At 44.2% G+C, this 16,984-nt stretch overlaps 2 protein-coding genes across 10 annotated transcripts in view; one reads left to right on the top strand and one right to left on the bottom strand.

Annotated features, from left to right (window-relative positions):
* The window catches only part of sorcs2 (sortilin-related VPS10 domain containing receptor 2), a 189,769-nt gene extending 178,850 nt beyond the window's left edge, over positions 1 to 10,919 (top strand). For 3 of the 5 annotated variants that reach the window (XM_023825437.2, XM_023825441.2, XM_023825440.2), the window contains 7 exons: positions 2,016 to 2,139; positions 2,615 to 2,727; positions 2,830 to 2,952; positions 4,245 to 4,344; positions 5,519 to 5,621; positions 6,289 to 6,446; positions 7,002 to 10,919. In XM_023825437.2, coding sequence (XP_023681205.2) covers positions 2,016 to 2,139; positions 2,615 to 2,727; positions 2,830 to 2,952; positions 4,245 to 4,344; positions 5,519 to 5,621; positions 6,289 to 6,446; positions 7,002 to 7,066 — 786 coding nt within the window. In that variant the 3' untranslated portion in view covers positions 7,067 to 10,919. The remainder of the gene's footprint in view (positions 1 to 2,015; positions 2,140 to 2,614; positions 2,728 to 2,829; positions 2,953 to 4,244; positions 4,345 to 5,518; positions 5,622 to 6,288; positions 6,447 to 7,001) is intronic. The other 2 variants (XM_023825439.2, XM_023825438.2) reach the window with 2 other exon arrangements.
* Positions 10,920 to 11,326: 407 nt separating this feature from the next.
* Positions 11,327 to 16,984, bottom strand: part of afap1 (actin filament associated protein 1) — a 56,317-nt gene continuing 50,659 nt past the window's right edge. For all 5 annotated transcript variants that reach the window (XM_023825423.2, XM_023825426.2, XM_023825422.2 and 2 more), the window contains 5 exons: positions 15,957 to 16,068; positions 15,242 to 15,406; positions 14,950 to 15,140; positions 14,053 to 14,217; positions 11,327 to 13,695 (listed from right to left, as the gene is read on the bottom strand). In XM_023825423.2, the coding sequence (XP_023681191.1) occupies positions 13,669 to 13,695; positions 14,053 to 14,217; positions 14,950 to 15,140; positions 15,242 to 15,406; positions 15,957 to 16,068 (660 nt within the window). In that variant the 3' untranslated portion in view covers positions 11,327 to 13,668. The remainder of the gene's footprint in view (positions 13,696 to 14,052; positions 14,218 to 14,949; positions 15,141 to 15,241; positions 15,407 to 15,956; positions 16,069 to 16,984) is intronic.

Raw genomic sequence — 16,984 nt, 5'->3', positions numbered from 1 at the left:
GGCCTGCAATGTGGCGTCAGCTTTGAATCACCGCTGAGAATTATTCAGGTTTATTTAAACTGGCCTCCCCCCCCCCCCACGCTGTTCCAGTTATTTATAAAAAAGCACTCAGACAAGCAGCAGTTCAGTGACAGTAATCTTCTGCTGGGTCTTCTGACGGGACCAGAGATCATCGTTCTATTGGCCCAGACATAATTTAACCGCTTTGCACTGTGGAGCAAAGTTAACTTTGCAGCCGCTGATTGTCCTCATCAGTGCTGTGGTGGCCGGCAGATTTAGATCTGAATTTGACTCGCTGCTGGCTGCTCTGGCCCCCGGGATAAAATTGACTGCAGTCCTGCTGCCCTCACATTTCCAAGGATAGATTCACCAATTATCGGAGACTTTAAAGGCTCCTCAGCGGGTCTTTTGCTGACTGGAGGAAATCGGTAACTTGTGGGCACCGCGGACTCTCACGTGCGCCGTTCCCACAAAATGGACCAATATCTGCCACGCTGTGAAGGTTCTGCAGCGCGGGAACGGCTGCGATAGGGAGGGAACTGCAGCCCTGGACTGTGCATGACATCCAGGCAGATCTACCTTATTCAAAGTCCTTAGTCTGCAATCTTTTATTGTTTCTATAGAGTTGAAGTTCAGAGTAGTAAGAATAACATTACATATGGTAAAGGGGGGGTGGCTCAGTAGGTTGGCACACACTGCTTCTCATCAGAAGGTTGCTAGTTCAAATCCCAGTGTCAGCCAAGAGATTTCATCTTTGGGGTCCTGACAAAGGCCATTAACCCCCAGGTGCTCCAGGGTATATTTGACCCTGCTTCCTCAATTGCCTTTGCAGGGTTGTTTTTGGCAGGAATTCACAGCATATAGATTGTTTTATGGATGAAGATTAACCGCTGGGAGCGATAGCTGTGTGTAGGACTTATCCCGCAGCATTCCCATTTCAGGAAAATCCGCCCTAATCAATATAATTCTCCCCCCTTGTTGTATGGCAGCCATTTTGATCGCAGTTCCCTTAGAAGTGTGTCTCTCACCAGCCACCATCTAGTTGCTCACTGTGACCACATGGTTCTCTGTAAGTCGGCTTCGTCACATTACTGTAAACCGCCAGCAGAGGCACCACAGACAAGATTTCCTCCACTGTTTAGACCAGGGGCGGCCAATCTTATCTGCAAAGGGCCGGTGTGTATGCAGGTTTTTGCTGCAACTCCCTAATTAGGTCACTAATTAGAGGACTGATTGGCTGAAGAGTCCTCACACCTGGGTTTGAACAGCTGACCTACAGGTAATCCCAAAAACCTGAATACACACCGGCCCTTTGCGGATAAGATTTCCCACCCCTGGTTTAGAGTCTAGAAGCCTTGCTTGTCAAGGAAGCAACACTGTACCTATTCATTGTACAACCCCCTTTCCAAAAGAGTTGGGACGCTTTATAAAATGTAAATAAGTACAGAATACAATGATTTGCAAATTATATAAACCAATATTTAATTTGATATGTTGTCTTTGATCTATTTTCAGTTAAATTTGGGTTTATGTGATTTGTAAATCACTGCTTTCTGATTTTATTTACATTTTACACAGTGCTCCAGCTTTTTTGGAAACAGGGTTGTACCGTAGTGGCTTATTTCTCCAGTTAATGACTATACATTATTATTATTGGGGTTTCCTGATCGTGCAGCTTTAACCCTTCAGTCTGACATTATCTTTAAGTGTCTTTTCTGATCTGTCTCTTATGTTGCCTCCATAAAAAGAAATAAAGTCTCAGTGAAGACATCACAAAAATGTATGTGTACTGTATTTGAACTGGAAATCTGCTGAATATTAAGAAGGATGACAGAAGATCGGTGATGAAACACGGCCTCTGCGTCTGTGGCAGTTAACCTGGTGTATCTGTGTCGCTGGTAATCGGTCTGGCATGTCCTTCCTGTCTGCCGTCATTTTCCTGATATCTGTGCTAATGACTCAGGTATGTCGGAGTCTCTTGTGATTAATTGGCTCCCTCTTTGCCTCCTTGACAGCCCATCCTTTCTCTGGAGAACAGCATTATCATCAAGTTCCCGGAGACTGGGGAGGTGTCTGTCACTGTCCAGGCCTCCAACGGGCGCTCCATGGTCCAGGACACAAAGCGTGTCCGCGTCTTCGGTAAGAAGTAGCTTCTCAATTTCTTTCAAACATACATCAATTTCACTCCGAGCAGCAACTCTTCCTTTTTGATAGGCTTACTTTATCCACCTAAGAGTATCCATGACCAGTGTTTCCCAATCCGATCCTTAGAGACCCACTGTCAGTCCATGTTTTTGCTCCCCCCCAGTTCCCTATCAGGCAGTCTACATTTTTTCTCCTTGTCAGGAGCTGGGAGGAAGCAAAATCCCCAAGGACTGGATTGGGAAACATTGTCCTAGAGTAAAACTCAGCTTACCTTATCCCAGTGACCGATGGCCCTGTCTCATCGGTTGAATATCCATTGGTAATTTAAAATCTGTGAAACCTTAGTGGAAATGTCTGTTCTCTAAGTGTGTGGTATGGTATTCAGTGACGTTTGGCCATCACTCTGGAGAGCACAGAGCCCTGGGTTATGAAGTAGGTTCCACTGACCCCCAGTGGTGTTGTGTTCTAGAACAGTTCCAGGTAATCCCTCTCAGCTTCAGCAGGAACCTTGACCACTTCAACCCCAACATTCCAGAATGGAGAGAAGATGTTGGAAAGGTTGTTACCAAGATCCTGTCCAGGGTACGTTGTCTTGTCTCATGTAGCAGATGCTCTATTCATTATAGATTATATTGGATAAAATGCATGTTCAAGTTGTGAGTACATGGTGCCATTTATGTTCAGATTACAGGTGTTCCCCAAGAGCTGCTGGTTACCATGGTGAAGCCGGGCCTGCCAACGACTGCAGACCTCTATGTTCTGCCAGCGGAGGCCAAGCCAGCCAAGAGAAGTGTGCTCTCGAACAAGGTACATCACTGAACAGCGCTACCAAGCGACCGCTCATTGCACTCCAGGGTGGGCAAGAGAGCCTGAAACCAAGCAAAAAAAAAACACCCCCAAAAAACATGAGATCCACTGCATCAGTGACGAGAGGAAAAGTGTGTCATGGAGATGCAACCAGAGGAGTGTCGGTATCCATTGTTGTTTATCAGCCTGGCCACTAGGGGACCTGTGATCCCCTTCAGGGTCAGGAGGCAAACTTTATTCATTAAATTTTCCCACTTGCCTGTGAAGCCAGCATTGCTCTATGGGAAGTGGCCTAGAATACTGTACATCTGCTTCCAGTAGTAAATGATTCTCAAAGGTCTTGCAAACTATTGGCTCATTTAGACTGAATATTGCTCAAGCTGCACCGAAAAGCTTTTCACAGGCTCTGTATACACAATGTATTCAGCTGAGCAGAGTTTGATGGAAAAGGTTTCTGCATTTCCACATCGCATTTTTTCCTGCATCACGTTAAAACTTGCTAGACTGAATAACTTGGTGATGTTTCCTATACAGTGGATCTCGCCGAAAAAGCACACACATTCTTTATATATGTTCATATTATTATCAGTAGATCCATGCATTTCTTGTATGAATATGCATAGTTTTTCTTAAAGTAAAAGCCAAGACAACAATTATGAGCAGAAATGTATTACTCTAAGTTTAGAATATAAAGAGTCGGAGTGTGACATTCCCATAGACTGCACTACGACTGTGAGCTATTAGTGATATTGCATCATGCAGCAAACTTAGTCAGATTCTTTCTTCTTGTTTAATGGGCTCTCCTTGGGGCGCATTATACACACAAAGGAAGTATCGGTGACAGAAGATAAAGCTCCGTTGAGTTGGACTTACTTGCACATGATTTCATACATTTTAAAACGCCATTCTGTATAATGGGACACCAGTACCCATAATCCTATGCAGTTTAACATGTCATTCAAGATGGCTGTCAGTATTACAGTCAGCACGCACAAGTGGATCTTCTCAGAATGAAAAGGAATGTGGAGGAACACTCACACATGCAGATAGGCATGCAGTGACCCGATTACCCACATTTTAAATCACAACACTGTCTGCTTCCTCTCAATAGCTGATTTTAACTAGTTTGTTAGTATATTATAGAAGGTAGGCCAACTAAAATGAATGAGAAATGCCCAATAAGAAACCACATACTTCAAAATAATTGTGCTTTAAAGACTATTCAATTGCAAGTGCTTTAGTCCTGTCAGCCCTCCCTGCCTTTGACTAGCAGAGAATCCTGTGTCTTCCAGCAGATCCCATCCATCAAACAGGCCTTCACTGAGAACAACGTCAGCTTTATCGTCAGAGGTGGTCTGGTGGTGCTGGTGAGCCTCGCAGAGCCACATGCAGGTAATGGGCCAAGTTAGAGACTTTAGATGCTAAGGAGAGATGTGCAGGGTTACCCTGCTAAAGGATACTGCTCTGTCATCACAGTTAAGCGATCATGTTTATTTGTGTCCCATGATGCTCTGGGGTTGTATAGTTTTGAACAACATGACGTCATATTGAAATACTTCAGATGATAAGCATATATGAACACACCCTACCTTTTCTGCAAACGTATATGAACATATCCTGCCTTTTCTGCAAAACTTATATGAACACTCAACAGAAGAGGTTGTTCTCATAAACTTCCAGTCACTTTTAAAAATGAGATGTTTTCAAATTTTGCATTCTTGTATGCCATTATTTCGAAGCAGAACTGAAATGTTATTGCCGTATTTTTTAGGAAATGCAGTGCAGACTCGTCAGCAGACCCGTCTGTGTACTCCCACAGCTGCTGAATGCTCTTATTTTACTCTGTTTTCCCCTGGATTCACTCTGACCTCCGTTTGTGGTGCAGCTTCCTCCATCTAAGCGTGAACTTGTTATTGAAAATATGATCTTGTCGATCAACAACAGAATGTGGTATTAAAAATATTTAATTTATAGTGAAACTCTTTTAGGTTAATAAGGTATATTTCTTCATGTTTTCTGTTTTCCTTTTCAACTGTTTCTTGACTGCAGACATACCTTCATCTAACTGTCAGTTTCATCAGCGATTGCAGAAAATCACTTTGTGTGTGTGTCTGTGTCTGTGGATTATGTATATATTAAATTGTGGTAAAAACCTGTTATTTTGACATTGTGGGGACCATCTTTTCAGTCCCACAAAGGGAAACTCAATTTTATAAAAATCTGTGACTGCAATCAAAAACCTGAACATGCCAAAAGTCTCATATTGTGTTTGGTTACTTATGGTTAAGGTTAGGGCTGGGTAGGGGTTAAGGTCGTCATTTCTGGGATTAGGGTTTTGCCCATAGAAATGAAAGGACTGTCCCCACAAAGATGTGACTTCAAATGTGTGTATGTGTGTGTGTGTGTGTGATTTCCCGTGTACAGATGTGTAAACTGACCTCTGAGTGTTCTCGGCCATATGGCTAAGCTCGAGAGCAGTGTTAGGGGGAGCGGGGGGGGGGGGTTGCTGATTTTCCTGCCCGTCACTGCAGACTCCCTGACTGCCCCTGGGCTGTTTGTGTCACAGGGTCTGGGGGCGGCATAGCCAGCCCTGGGATCTGGGCATTAATGGTCTTCCTCATCGTCTGCCTGATCAGCACTGGAAGCTTCGTCCTCTACAAGTTCAAGAGGTAAACCCCATCCTGTTTCATTCCATCCTATCTCCTCATTAAAAGTATGTATGGGCCGTTCAGGGCCAAAGCCCGAGCTCTTCACTAACCTCTGGTACCATTTAAAACCTGATCTGAGTTGAACCTTAACCACCAATTAGAAGCCATATTCATAGTTTTAGAGTAACTTTTTGTGTGTGGCATTTTGGAAATCTTACTGATTAGACATGTTTAGTGTTTTTAAATCTAGAATTATCCTGTCACACTTTTTGAAATGCTGACTCCAAGACTCACATTTTCACATTTTTATTATTTAAAAATATATGAATGTAAAAATATAAAATGTGTTGACATAATGCTTATCACTTAGGCAGTCTCATTGTCTTATTTTAGAGTTACAGTAGCTTATGCTATAGCAGTGTTAGTGTGTGACTGAACTTTATGCGAGCCTAGATATGAAATTAATTCAAAAATCCATGATAACATTTAGAAAATGTGATATGTAACATTTGTCGATAGTCATTTCAGCATTTCATCTTGAAGCACTTTGGACTGTTGGGTGCATAAAGCATTATTCATGATAAGGCAGTGGAGTGAAGGTCCTTGTCTTGCTGAAACGCCCCCCCCCCCCACTCATGGACAGACCCTGCCCCCCTTTCAGTCAGCCCTTCTCGGGGTCTCTTTACAGAAAGATCCCCGGGAGGAACGTCTATGCGCAGATGCACAACGAGAAGGAGCAGGAGATGACTAGCCCGGTGAACCACAGCGAGGACACCCAGAACATCATCCAGGGGGAGGAGTTTATCGACGACGACCTCGACTCGCAGACGCTAGGTAACGCTGGAGGTACTCAGCCTTTGACTTCCTAATCTCCTTCCAGCATGTGACAAGTGCCATAGTCCTAATACAATCCCTGCTGCCGTTTCTGTACATTCAGCTGCACGTCCTCCTGAGATCCAGCTATTTATGTTTGCCCTCTGTAGAGGACATTATGGTTTTTGCTTCTATCTCTCATTCTATACATGGAACTTTTTTACGTCCTGTTGTTCCTTAAAGAGGACAGTCAGGCCTATAAAATAGATGACATAATACAGATTTTACAGAGCGGTTAGTCTCTAGTTGTAGATGTTGGGGCCGCTGGCCCCCCCTGATCATGCCACGGGATCTATGTCCCGGTGCTTTTTACCATCCCAACATTAAATGTAAAGAAGATTGTGTGGAAAACATCGAGATTGAAAAACTGTTTTCCCCTGGATTTCCGGAGGATATCGCCGGGGCTGTTCAATAACCCCCCAGCAGCTAGCAGGCGGTCCTCTATGTCTCTGACGTTACCGATGTCTATAGCACAGATGTAGGCCGACACGTATCAGATGGCTGAGTGGCAGATGTTCTCGTCTCCAGGCAACCACTCAGGCGTGGTCCTGAGCATCAACTCCCGAGAGCTGCACAGCTACCTGACCAGCTGATGGTCGCAGGTCGGACGAAGAGCACAGACTCTGCCTACCCTGTGATTTGTTACACCGGTCTTCTCCCAGCTACCCGAGGAGGTCGGGGGGGCCCTGACCCGTCGACACACCACGATGCTACGGCAACAACCTGTTTCTTCCTCTCTCTGTCCGTGTCTCCTCCGTGTCTCGGTCTGCTGTCTGAAAGCAGGAGCACATCCCCCCCCCGACCCCCCCCCCTCCCCCCGCTACTAAGTGGTCTCACAAAGTTCACATGTGTTCTGCCGTGCCCTCTCTTCACCCGCTGTTCCCATTGGCTCTCCACTGATGTGATGTCGTTAACTGTACCCGTGTTCACGGGTTGTGGTGTATATATATTTTTCTCTACTTCCCAAGCTCTTCATTGCGGTTGTGGTCCCCTTTAAGCAGAGGGTGGTAGCATGCGGTCCCAATGCCGCTGTGAAACGGCACAGTGCCTGCCCGCGATTATTCAGCAGCCATCCCCGTTTGTGACATCGAGCACAACGTGCCTCGACAGCGCCATCCAGGGAATGCCAGTGGCAACGTGACGCTTAGACAAGTTTTATCAAACCAGAATTACTGGTCGAAGGCAGACGGCAAAATGTCAGTGCTTCTGAACCCAGGGATGTGCCGGGTAATCTCCAGTTCCGCTCGTCAGTGACAGAAAATGGGCAGATTGGATGAGTAACTTGGCTTTTTGGGGCATCAGCTTGCAAAAGATACATTTATAGATTGATCAGTTTAAACATACATTCATATTATTCATTAATGTATGGTGAGCACAATGCAATGCATAATGAAACGGACATTTTTAAAGCACTAAATTCATTATAATTCAACTAAACTGTGTGGAAAAACAGTGGTACAATGAACATTGTTTACTACTTTTGAACTGTGGAAATGGTGTGCCAAAAACAAGCCTCTTTGGAAGTACGTAATAGCTTTTCATCTACAGGATAACGATTCAGCAGACTGAACATCTGCAGATATATTTTTGTTTGAGACCTCACCCGAGTATAGGGAAGATAATGCAATACACAGTATGACTTGAGCGTGTACAGATGGGTGCAGCACGACATCAGTCGTTTTATGTTGATGTGGAGCGTCACCAAATCTATCCCTTGCTTCTGGCAATAGCTCATAAGCCCACTTGAAAACTACAGGCACTGAGCTCAATGTATCTTTGAATTATCAGTTTCCCCTCCGCACAATAGGTGGCAGTGTTGTCCCATTGTGAGTAGCTCTTGTGAGTGCACCGTTTTTAGCACATTACATGTGCCTATGCATTTACTTTCCCCTACAAACTACAAAAAGGAATACATTGTTTTCTTTTTTTTTTTTTTTTACAAGACACATTCGAATTTTACATTTATTTATGTTTTACTTAGTAAATTGACTGAGTGATATTTTAGTTTGTCGTGATTTTAGTCAATAGCCCTTTCAAAACAGCTTAGTTCCATGGTGCCTCAGTAATCATCGTCTGCAATATAAAATGCATTTATAGCTAACATAAGTTGGCGGGGGGGGAAAAAAAACTTTTTCAAATCTTTTCAAATGAACAATCAATTCATTTCAGACCCAAAGGTCAGAATGCATTTAGGATGAGTTTGCGGGTTTACATACCTTGTCTACCCCATACTCCTAGAGTTGTGGCGCTCACACAAGGCTATGGTGTCGTCAAGCCTATATTAGGCTATGCAGGAAGTAGAGTTCCCTTTAATTTGGTTTGTTCATGTATAAGAAATACTTTGTAAATAATTATTCATAGAGCAACATAATACTTCACACAAATACCAAATTTGCACCACTTTTGGATGTTTGACACCAGAATATTCAGCACTTTCATGAAACACGTTAGTCACTATTTTTTGGTTTTGTCATCGTTCACATGTAGGATCTTGCAGGTTCCCACAAAATCCAAGTATTTTGGCCCTTATTTACTCATGTTCTCTCACCTGTTTGAAGTTGTCTAAATCGTCTTGTCGTTTCGTAGATCAGCTCAGCAGCGGCAAAAATATTTCCGATGGCTTTTGGTCACGTGACACGCTGCCTTAGTATGTGGCTGATGTCATCGTCTTAAAATGCTCACAAGACAGGGTCCTCGTGCCACTTTGTTGTGCGAAACTACAAGAGGATGCACCCTGGGACAGGAGAGTCTATCTCATGACGTTGTTGTGTGCAGTAATGAGCCAGTCCATCCCAAAGGGCGACAGCACAGACAATATGAGTACTGCACTGTACGGTCAGACACGAGCATTCTCTGGTTTCGTGAGCCCACTGTGAATAGAGCAGAGCCGCTTAGTCAGTCTTCGTCGTTAGTTTGAAGCACCGTAGGCTGGTGAGCCTCAGCATACCGGCAGCCTCTGAATTGCACTAACCCCTTCATTTGGACAGTAAGATTTCGCACATGGTCTGTATGAACTCCCGCTCGCGTTGGGTCCAAGCAGCCTTTATCTCAGTCAGTGGTGGGTTTGCCTGATTCAATAGAATCCAGTAGTTTGTTCCTTTAGTTTTTGCTCCTGTTGAGCTCTTAATTAATGGTGTTATGAACTTACAAATACATTTGTCTTAACTGAGAAGTACACGTGTATGAAATATGAAATATGAAATAAAACCTACAGTTTGTTTCTCAAGTATTTCATTCCTACTGAATTCTAAAAATAGCAAATAGCATTGCTTTTAATTACTTTATCTTAATTATAAAGGATTAAACATATGTAAAACAATGATCACATATCAACCCTGCTCCTGGAGATCTACCACCCTGCAGAGCTTAGGTGCAGCCCTGATTTAACACACCTGGCACAGACAATCAGGCCCTTCAGCAGTATCTCAGTATTAGAGCCAACTTAGCTGTAACATAGCTGACTCCAATACTTATCTGTATTAGGTGTGTTAAATCAGGATTGCACCCAAGGTAGATCTCCTGGAGCAGGGATGGTGATCACTGGATTATACCATCACAGATATTCCTCAACTATAAGTTTTAACAAATAATTTTGAAAGATAGCATGAACGATTTAGCCAACAGTTAAATTAAGAGCTCACCTACGAACAGTCACACTGTCCAGCCTGCAGGTTCTGGAAATGTCTGTCCCTGTCGTGAAACTTCTTTTATGAAACAAACTACTGAATATGCAAAGAATGACCGGTTGCATTAAAGGTCATGTATTTTTTTTTATAATTATTTAATTTAATAGCGTGGTTTGAGGCTCATTGTTTAGGGCAGCTGACGGCCTGGGACAGTGTATTCCAGTGAGCCAGTTGCTCATTGTTTAGGGCAGCTGCCGAGAGCTGACGGCCTGGGACGGTGTATTCCAGTGAGCCAGTCCCCAAACCACAAACCATAACCCTGACACATTGATGTAGAAGAATGGCTGAATGTGACCAAACCCCAGCACTAGGTCAGGGTGGTTCGATAGCTTCGATTCAGGTGTTCTCTGCACTTGCCTTAAGAGAAATAAGTATTCATCTCGCTCCTTCTGGTTGTGTTCAGTATAGTTTCAGTACAAGTCGACTTGCCACGGGCAACGATCCACAACTCTGGGCACGTTTTTGTACATAAGGACGCTCATGTTTGCTTGTTCTTAGTTCTTTAGTGTTGTGGTGTCTGTAAAATGTTTATTTGGGGGGGGGTAGATGACAAAAACTATATTTGTGGAGGATATTCATTGTTGAAACAAAATGTGTGAACCTGACATTTCATGGGAAATGTTTTCAGTAAATGTTTGAACACTCAAAATGTACCGATACATACTGAACCCTTGGGATTAACTGCACCCATAACTGTATAAGTTTGTTCTAATAATTTGTTCTGCTCAATAAAAACTAAACATTCTTCAAGAAACTAAAACCGTGGTCACTGTGTCACCCACAATGCAAAAGTAACCTTATTGCCCAATCGTGAAACATCCTTAAAACGACTTCATTACATTAGCTGAAATTCTCTTACTCACCAGCAGGTGGCAGTAACTGATAACTATCAAAGGATTGCCATGTGTAATAAAAATGTAGTATGTACCGAGTGAAACTATAGATTTACAGTGAGAGGCAGCTGGCCGCTCTAATAAAAGCAGCAGGTCCATCTCCAGAGAGTTTCTCTGAATATGTAAGCCAAACTATGTCAGTTACATCAAGCTGAGATAAAAACAAGATATGCCATTATTTTTCAACAGCCTAATTATTACATTTCTGAACTTGCAGTTTTGCCATCGGATCATTTAAATGCCGCCAAGAGAAAGAGGCATATTTAACAGGAAACATGTTTTAAAAGTTTAATATTACATACAGGTGTTCTCCGCCAAGTCGGGGACTGTCCTAGAGCAGTACACATAATACAAACAGTTTTAAGGTGCAAAACAAACACTGCTGATTTCTTTTTTTATTCCTGTCTCCCCCCACCACCCCCCACAAAACAAACCACAACTATTTACATATATGTTCACATTTTCTGCCATCATCTGTCTCTCCTCTTTGGGATGATAAGGACCTTCTGAATACCCATCCTCCTTCCTCTCACAAAGGTCTCTTTACATTGTTAGCATAGGTCAAGAGGGCAGAGGAGGCTGGGAAGGAACCCAAAATAGGAATTTTTAGATTTTGGGTGGAGATTTAGAGGATTCATCAGACACCCCTCCATGCTGGGGCTGGACGGCTGACGGTGACAAGCTAATAGAAGTTTTACTTGCAAAAAGATGTTCGGAGGACAGAATGAAAAATGATTGGTTCAGAGAGATAACCAATCAGATTGTAGAGGAGATGGGTCCAAGCAACTATAGGAGGCAGGACCAACCAGTCACATGTCGTGACCCTGCCTCTGCTAGTTGCTTGGACCTAGACTCACCTCCTCTACAATCTGATCGGTTATCTCTCTGAACCAATCATCTTTGAGTAAGTACAACTCCCATGAGCTGAGAATGAGCTGTCCTGATTCGTCTGCCTCAGGGTCTCACGTGTGATGATTCTGCTCCATCTTTCCCAATCCCTTATGAAAATGGTGTGCAACAGCTCCAGAATCCTGGGGCTTAATGCAACTAACAGCAAGTCAGATCAAATATTTACACATCTTTGTATTTTAGTCTAATCTTCAGCTGCTATGCAAAACCTTGAATTATGTTTCCTAACACACTTGTAAGCAGGCCATTTGTAAAGAACTTCATAAAATATGAGTAATGAATTCTTACTTCCAACCTCCAGCAAAAAACAATTTCAGATCTAGAGATCTGTTTCACAACCCTGGATCAACTTTAATTAAGTTTAAGTGAAAACCAGTCTTAAGTGATTTGGAATTACTATCGAGGCAATACTTGGCATTAATACTGAGTTTTCATTTCGGACAAATGCTTTACAGAAGGCATCAGGCAACCAGTTCTGTGCATTTGAGCTTTTCTAGAATGCAAGATATAGTTTATATTACAGAAAGTTAATTATGAGTTTAGCTGGAAAAGACGTCAGCGCCTACAGCTGTTCTCTGGGGAACTGCTTCGGAAACACGTCTGTAAAGCAAAGCAAAGCCTCCTGGGCCATGATGACGTGAGAAATCGATTCCCACTGTCTGAGACGACCTCAGGCTCCAACCGTTTAAAAATGAGCACCACTTTTGTGAAATACACGTTTGATTTTGCTTTTTATACAGTACTTCTACATTTGACAGTGTATTGATGTATTTGGAATGTGCCAGGACCATGTCAGCCTTCGCCCAATGCCTGTGGTTAAGGCAGCTGAATGTCAGCACATACAGTATGCTTGGGCTATCCTCCAGGAACCCCCAGACCACCATTTCCATGTGGTCATATAAGCCTGGAAGAACCCACCGCTAAGCCCGGCCTAGGCTAGCGCCGAGAGCTTATTCAGCTTCAGACCTGACTCAGCCTGGGGTTCTGGCTGGAATCCAGAACTCTCATACCAAATAAATTAGGTGGGGAAGCATCGTGACCCAACTCCACAGCGGGTGGTTGAGCATAAAGAACTTTTTAGCCCCAACATCAGACCGGGCTATGCAATAAGAACCAAACTTATTCTAACTGGTTCTGTCCTCCACCCACAAATACCAGACCCCTGTTCACAGGAAAGCATGTGACCACCTCCCCCCAGTCCATCTGATGATTGGTACGACCCAGTGACTGTCTTTTTAAAGAACACCACAGGGGAAAATGAAGTACTGTATGTACCTCAAGCGTGAGTCATACTTCTGTGGGAGGCCAGATCTAATGTGAAAACTATGAATGTTTAAATACCAATATAAATAATAAAGGCAGGCTAATATTTACTTAAACATTTACAAATAAATATTCTGATTCCCGTTTAAGTATCTTGACTAGATTTAGTTTAGCGAAGGCTGACGAGATCAACAGTTCAGCTCTATCGGTGAGGACATCGCCCTCTAGGGGCCACCCTGGTGTACTCTGCTTGTGGGATGTGACCACACGTGCCCGTACAGCAAACGGCAGAAAGACAGTAAGCAAAAAGGAGCAGAAGTAATGTAACGTAACGTCTCAGGTCTCCTCATCCGCCATCTGGACTGTGCTTTCCTCGTTTCTCCTCCAGAACCCGGTTCACATAAATATGTACACGTGTGGAGACGGCGGAGATGGGTGTTGGCTTTATGTCCCAGTTTTCATCTCCCACTCCTGTGAAGGAAAAGGGGGCGCTAGTGAGATTTTGTGCCAGGCAGCAGTTGAGATGGGGGGTGAACATTACATTCCTTTTCCCCTCAAAGACAAGGCTGGGTCCCTGAAAAATTCTACTAATTGCTGCCCCCCCCCCCAAACCAAAGCTACCATTGTCCATGTTCACATACTCATGGGCTCCCCCTAGTGTCCGGGCCCCTAAAAGTCTCCCTTTTCCTTCTTCTTCCTTCTTCCCCCTTATGGGCGGCCCTACCCCTGACCCTGAATGTAAAACACCCCAAAGCAGGCAGACTGACCCAAGCGTGGGCAGAATCACCAGAATCGATCCACACCGGGTCCCCCGGTCGGCCTACTCACCTTGGCCTTCTGGAGCACGTGTCCGCGCACGGGTGGCACCTTCTGGGACGACTGCCGGCGCAGCAGGGAGGCGCTATTCACTGGGAGGGGGCAGGTATCTGTGTCACTGGTGTCACAGCTGGAGACTGGCGAGTTGTCCATTGTTCGCCGAAGCGTCACTGGGGACTGCAGTGGGATGTAAGGGACACTACTGTAAAGAGTTATCCAGGATAATACTATATATGAGTATACTATACTCGAGCACAAGGAAGTACACCGCACTGTACAGTGGTGCAAATCTTCAGTGCACGGCATGGTAACTTAAAGTAATAATCAATTACCTAATTCACCTGATCTACGTCACAAAAGTGCAATGAAATAGCATCGATTTATCAGCACTGACACATCCTAAAAAAAGCACCAACAGAGACTCTCTCCTCAGGCAGCTTTCCCAGCGGGACGGCATGGCGCGCAAATATCGAGACAGAAAACCCACCAATTACATTTTGGTCTGAAATGTGGAAGCAATCTGGGCTCCCTGTAAAACGTGTGCATGGAAAAACTGTTGCGGCTTGAAAAAAAACACGCAGCCTAATTCAATTACTCCTGGGATAGTTATGGCTACCTGGAATTTACATATGAATTTACGTTCTGCCATTAAAGTTATTTTCGCGAAATGCAACGGACTAACATCACATGCTTTACCGGTTACTGTGATGCAGGCTGTTACTCTCTTTAATACTTAAATATCAGTATTATTAATATTCTTTGTTCATGGTCACATGACATCTTAAATGTATTGTAAAGTTCACTGATAAACTGCTTGGCTGTATGCCGTTTACTTTGCTATTCTGTTTTTCGCTGCTGTCATTTATGATCCATCAAGTTGGCTGTGTATAGCAATAACTGGACGAGGACCTGGGGGCTGGACGTCCCGGACTTGGGTTCGATGGTGAGGCCCAGGGTGATGCCCCCGTTCATGGCCTTCTTCAGGCTCTCCTTGACCTCGGTCAGCTCCAGCTCCAGGTTCACCCTCTCCTCCTCCTTCACTTTGCACTCATCCTCCACCTTCTTCAGCTTCTCCGCCAGCGTTGCCTGGGACCGCTTGCCTGGGACCGGGCATCGGGGAAAAGCGGGTCACCATCCTGCTTCTGCGTGAGTGTTTGACGGCTCCATCAGAGGCCACCCCCGGCCCCTCCCTCGCCCCCACCTGTGTTGGTCTCAATGGCAGCACGCAGGTCTTTCCTCTCCTTCTTCAGCTGGGTCAGCCGGTTGCGGATGTCCTGCTTCCTCTTCATCATCTCTTCCTCCTTGGCCTGCAGCCTCTTGGCGTCGGCCTCTACGCGGTTCTTCCCGTACTTATACTGCTCGGCGCCTTCGGTGGGGGGAGGATCAGGGATGGGTTGGGGGTGAAGAATGAGGATACGCTTAAATTCAGCAGGTGTTTGGCACACATATTTGTGCACATCATAAAACACACATCTTAAAAAAAAACTGAATTTTAGACCACCCATGTATTTCTGAGCCATAACCTGTAAATCTAATATACCCTGATTACAAGCGACACAGACCTATTAATCAAGTCCACTGCTAAAAACCCGACACGTTTTATCATTGTGTAGCTTCTGAAAAGCCTGCCTGTGCAGAAGGTTGGCCTGCGGGCGATGGCTTTACCAGAGTGCCGGCCTGCATGCCACATCCCTGCTCCTGCAAGGGCTATAATTTCACATTCCGCCGTCATCCACATTTCTGTGGATTTTCCTAGAAAGCAATTGGCGGCTCCCTAAACTGAACGCCCAGCCTAGACACTGTGTCTATGCCTCCTCAGCATTACGAGCTGCTTCTCCCCTCGCGTGAACCCGCCGTGGTCGTCATCATTATTATATTTATGAGTGAGGAGGCGCGGATTCTGGTTTAGCACTTACTGGAGTTGGTGCGTTTCACAGGTAGGGTACCGTTCGGCTTCTTGGGCTGATTCTTGTCCAGCTTCTGCTTGGCCGCCGTCCCGTTGATGATTGGGCCTTTTTTTCCCTTCAGCTGATTGGTGGAGAGAGAAGGGCAGATGAGAAACCACACTGCCACCGTAGCGAATCGGGAGTCTGATTCAACAACACGTGAACATTGTGGGGAGGAGCCAAGAGCTGGTACACATTAATTCATGAGAAAAGCTTTGTTATAGTTCTATGTAATGTATAGTTTTTATAGCACTTTTAAAACAGTTTTAGCACCATCAGTTCATTGGTTGCACATTTCTGGAAGGGTCAACTAAAATCTGGGGGGCCCTTAGACCGACTATGGGTGTGTCTGGAATTGGCATTTTTCTGAAGATGTGATGTCAGAGCTTCCTCAACCTAAATTCCTACAGACAGAGTGAAAAGTGTTAAGGAAAGCCCACAGTAAAATGAAGAATCTGGGAATGCTACCCATGGACCGAACTCACTCTCACGTCTCGACCAAATGCGCTCATGCCATTTCTACCGTAGTCAAACCTTAAATGCAAATGTTTGTTTTCCTTCTCCTGCCATCTTTTATCTGGAAATAGCTTGAAATGTCAAGAAAATTTATGGATGCCTTAATCCAGTTCTACCCCCAGACTCTCTAACCAGGCTATTTCAGAATGTCAACACAATTGGTTAAAAGCTGTGTCATCAAACAGTTAATGGGTTTTATGCAAAATGCATGGAATTAATTTTTAGTGGTTTTCAGTAAATCCTATAAAAGCAAAAAAGTATTAAGTCTAAACCGCCACTTTTCTTGGTTTTAGTGCATCTGTTTCTGAAGAAGACAAGCAGTCGTTAGTTCAAAATGAAAGTGTTTTGTGACTAATATCCTCTGCCTCCACAGCTAGTCTTGCTCTGTAATTTATGAAATACAAAATCCACTGTTTTTCCACTGAGCTAAGCCCAGGGAACCATTTAGTTAAGCTACTTTATATTTAGCTAATACCTCTGAA

This window comes from Paramormyrops kingsleyae, chromosome 12 (assembly GCF_048594095.1).
Source record: "Paramormyrops kingsleyae isolate MSU_618 chromosome 12, PKINGS_0.4, whole genome shotgun sequence".
In the NCBI taxonomy this organism is placed as follows: Eukaryota; Metazoa; Chordata; class Actinopteri; order Osteoglossiformes; family Mormyridae; genus Paramormyrops; species Paramormyrops kingsleyae.
The sequence above is the reverse complement of the archived record's forward strand: the minus strand, read 5'-3'. Positions and strand labels throughout refer to the sequence as shown.